Source organism: Propithecus coquereli, unplaced genomic scaffold, assembly GCF_000956105.1.
Source record: "Propithecus coquereli isolate 6110/MARCELLA unplaced genomic scaffold, Pcoq_1.0 Scaffold222, whole genome shotgun sequence".
In the NCBI taxonomy this organism is placed as follows: domain Eukaryota; kingdom Metazoa; phylum Chordata; class Mammalia; order Primates; family Indriidae; genus Propithecus; species Propithecus coquereli.
In genome coordinates, this window is record NW_012147412.1 from 3153908 (window position 1) to 3157318 (window position 3411).

The window sequence follows — 3411 nt, forward strand, 5'->3', positions numbered from 1 at the left end:
CTCACTCTAGCCAGGGCAACAGACTGAGACTCTGTCTCAAAAAAAAAAAAAAAAAAACTGTATAGGTTTAAAGAAAGGTCCTTGAAGGCAGGGGCCATGTCTTATTTAAACAGCTAAGTTACATAGAAAGGGGAATACTTCATTCCTCAACCCTTCCTGTAGGAGGGCCACTCTACCTGGCCCTTCTGTAACCCCCATACAGAGCTGGGTTTCAAGTGTCTATTATGGTGCCCACCCCAGCAGATGGAATGGGGACTACTAGGTCTAAGTCCACTTGTATAGCAGTTCACCAGAGAGCCAACAGTTTTTCCATTGAATTTCCAAAAATGGGAAGTGAAGCCATGCGTGAAGGAAAGTCTGGAACCATCCGTACCACCAGGCACGCACCACAATACCCGGAAAAGAGACGTACTCTCTGATCAGAATCCAAATCTGCTCAGAGCCGGTGGGCCTCAGGGGCTCCTGCGCATGGCGCCATCTGGAGGTGTGCAGCGTTAATGCAGAACACGCAGTCCCAGGCATGGGGCTCACTCATCCTCTCTTGCTTTTGCAGACATTACAGGTGATCTACCCCTACACCCCGCAGAATGATGACGAGCTGGAACTGGTCCCCGGGGACTTCATCTTCATGTCTCCAATGGAGCAGACCAGCACCAGTGAGGGCTGGATCTACGGCACGTCCTTAACCACCGGCTGCTCTGGACTCCTGCCTGAGAATTACATTACCAAGGCCGACGAATGCAGCACCTGGATATTTCACGGGTAAGCAGACTCCAAGACGTTTGCCCACTGCTTTTTCAAGAACATTGCTATGGCAAATTTGAAGAGGTGGTGGAAATGGACTCGATCCTAGACACACAGTGTCCCAATAACAGGAAATGGAGTCCGAGGGGAAGAAGGCTCTATGGCTCCCAGACTTCCCAGAAAGGAGCTGACTTGAGCATGGAAAAAAATGTGAAACGGATTGCTCTGCCTCACTCTGCCCTCCCCATCAGACGTAGCTGTCTGCCTGAGCTCCCGATGGGAGCCTAAACCTAGGCTGCTTGGAGGTCCCTTTCTTCTGGCTGAAGGGTGGTGTCATCTCAGTGCTGTGTCTTCACTGCTTTGAGGCTTCCGTCCACCTCATCCTGGGTCATTACTCAGGGTGGTCTGACCCCCAGAGCAGCTGGGCAGATTCCCACTATGCCAGCCAGACCAACCGTGGAAGTGGCTTCAAGGGTCAGAAGCCCTGATTGTACCCCTCACGTGCTAGGTGACCCTGAGCAAGTCCTCAGATGCGGCACATGCGTGCCTAGACAATGGAGACCGTGTCTGAGGCAATGGCAACTGCCAGAACCCAGCAAGGACACGTTGCTTCCCCAGTCTTCTTCAGGGTCACAACTTTCCACGCATCCCTTGTTATTGTTTTGCCCCCATCCCTTCCTTATGGTCTCAGGTTCAGAGTGGCCTCTGTTGTCTGGCTAGCTTTGTCCCGATAGCAAAAACAGGAACAAAAGACACCTTCTCTTTCTTAATCCAAGCAGCTCAAAGCCAGCGCTTCCCTCACACGCTCGGGCGTCTGGCCAGGGTGTGCTGCTGCTTTGTTTTTCGCACTCTTGTTTCTGCCATGTGGCACCAGGGCTGCAGTGCAGAAGCCCTGAGCACCAGCTGCTTGGTGGCTCACGTTGTTACTGCCACCACAAAAGAGAAGCAGAGAGGGGCGATTTCAGCAAGTGTTTTGCCTGGAAGGAGAAAAGAAAAGAAGGTCCTCTGCCCTGGTGAGCAACGAGCAGACAAACCACAAACCCAAAGATGGGAAAGAATATTTTCTTCCTGAATAACCCGCATCTGCAATCCCTTCTGCTCCCCGCTCCACTCCCCCACCCCACCCCAGCCCATGGACATCCAGCATTTGGTGGCACAAAATTAGAGTGTCAAAGCTGCCTCATGTTCCCCAAACTTCGCCTTTTCAAAAATGTTTCTGAAGATCAAGATACCTAAGCTGGGTTTCCAAAGTCACTATTTTATCCCTGTGAAAACAAGTAAAGCAAAGTATACATGAATAAACTGAGCACTAAACGATTGTTTGCCCAGTAAAGCACAGCTCCCAGATCTCTTTCTTAAAAGTAGGGTTACGCATGGCAGAAGAGTGCATATGAGAAGCGCTACCAACCCACTTAGGGTCACTTCATTCAAACCCACTCTGCCCTGAGTTAGAGCTCCGCCTAAGCATGGGTGAACCTGACTTCAGACTGTATGTCACTTCCTTTTATTCTGAGAAATTACTAGTGACGTTATTTCCCTGGGTACCACATCTAAAATGAAACTATCAGCTTCCACAGCCAGCCCTGCAGAGAATAGGAAAATACTAATGTTAGGCATTAGGACATCGCAATTAAGAATTTAAGTTTTGTTAGCTGGGCGTGGTGGTACAAGCCTATGGTCCCAGCTACTTGGGAGGCTGAGGCAGGAGGATCGCTTGAGCCCAGGAGTTTGAGTTTGCTGTGAGCTATGGTGATGCCATGGCACTCTAGCCTGGGCAATAGAGCAAGTCCCAATCTCTAAAAAAAAAACAAAAGGATTCAAGTTTTGATTCCGATAGTCTTGGATTCAGTCCTAACTCTCCTACTTACCAGCTGTGTCACCTTGGCCAAGTCGTGTCCCCCTCTGAACCTGTTTGCTTATCTAGAAAGTAGAGCTAATAATCGCACTTATCTCGCAAGGCCTGGCTTTACGTGGATCAGTCAGGTATATATCAGCACTGTCTATAAAGTAGCCATTCACGTTATCATTATTCTTTTTTTCTATCTCGTGTTTACGAGTCCTCGCTCATGTGCTCATCAAAGCAAATGTCTCTTCCGCAAAAGCTATCCTATAGAGGCACTGCACTTTCCTGTTTAACCTCAGAGGTAGGAATAAGTCAAGGAGGTAGAGCCCAGCTTCCCTGTAAGCCAGATCTTCCTTCAGTCCTAACCAAAGGTAGACGCGAGGAGGCAGAGCCATGCGGGTGCTCAAGCATGACCTGGCTGGCTTGATGGGAGGGTGCAGAGAGGATCCAGGCGACACACAGGGACTTGGGGTCAGTGCCCTTTCTCAGCCCTCCCTACCCTGTGCTCCTCAGTTCTCTGAGTCCTTTCCAGGGAAATATTGTCTCGCCACCTGTGCTGGAGTGTCTTGCCTGGTTCTGAGCATCCCTGGGTATTTGTCAGCTGATGAAGCCCCATTGCATCCTCTGACGCAGAGTGAGCTGCCCGACCCCTCTGAGCTTAACAGGCCCAGTGTGTCCTAGGGAGGAGCCAACGGTGCTTGAGAAAACGCTCTAGGTGCCAGGCCCGGCTTCCTCCCCTCACAGTTCTCAGTATAAAGCATCTATTGTCTTACTGGGACTGACAGCCACCAAGCTGTCTCAGAGTGAGTCAGGTCCTTTGATTA

At 50.2% G+C, this 3411-nt stretch overlaps 1 protein-coding gene across 1 annotated transcript in view; it reads left to right on the top strand.

Moving 5' to 3' along the window:
• Positions 1 to 3411, top strand: part of UBASH3B (ubiquitin associated and SH3 domain containing B) — a 138624-nt gene that overhangs the window by 118507 nt on the left and 16706 nt on the right. The window contains exon 6 of the mRNA XM_012644918.1: positions 554 to 762. Within this exon, the coding sequence (XP_012500372.1) occupies positions 554 to 762 (209 nt within the window). The remainder of the gene's footprint in view (positions 1 to 553; positions 763 to 3411) is intronic.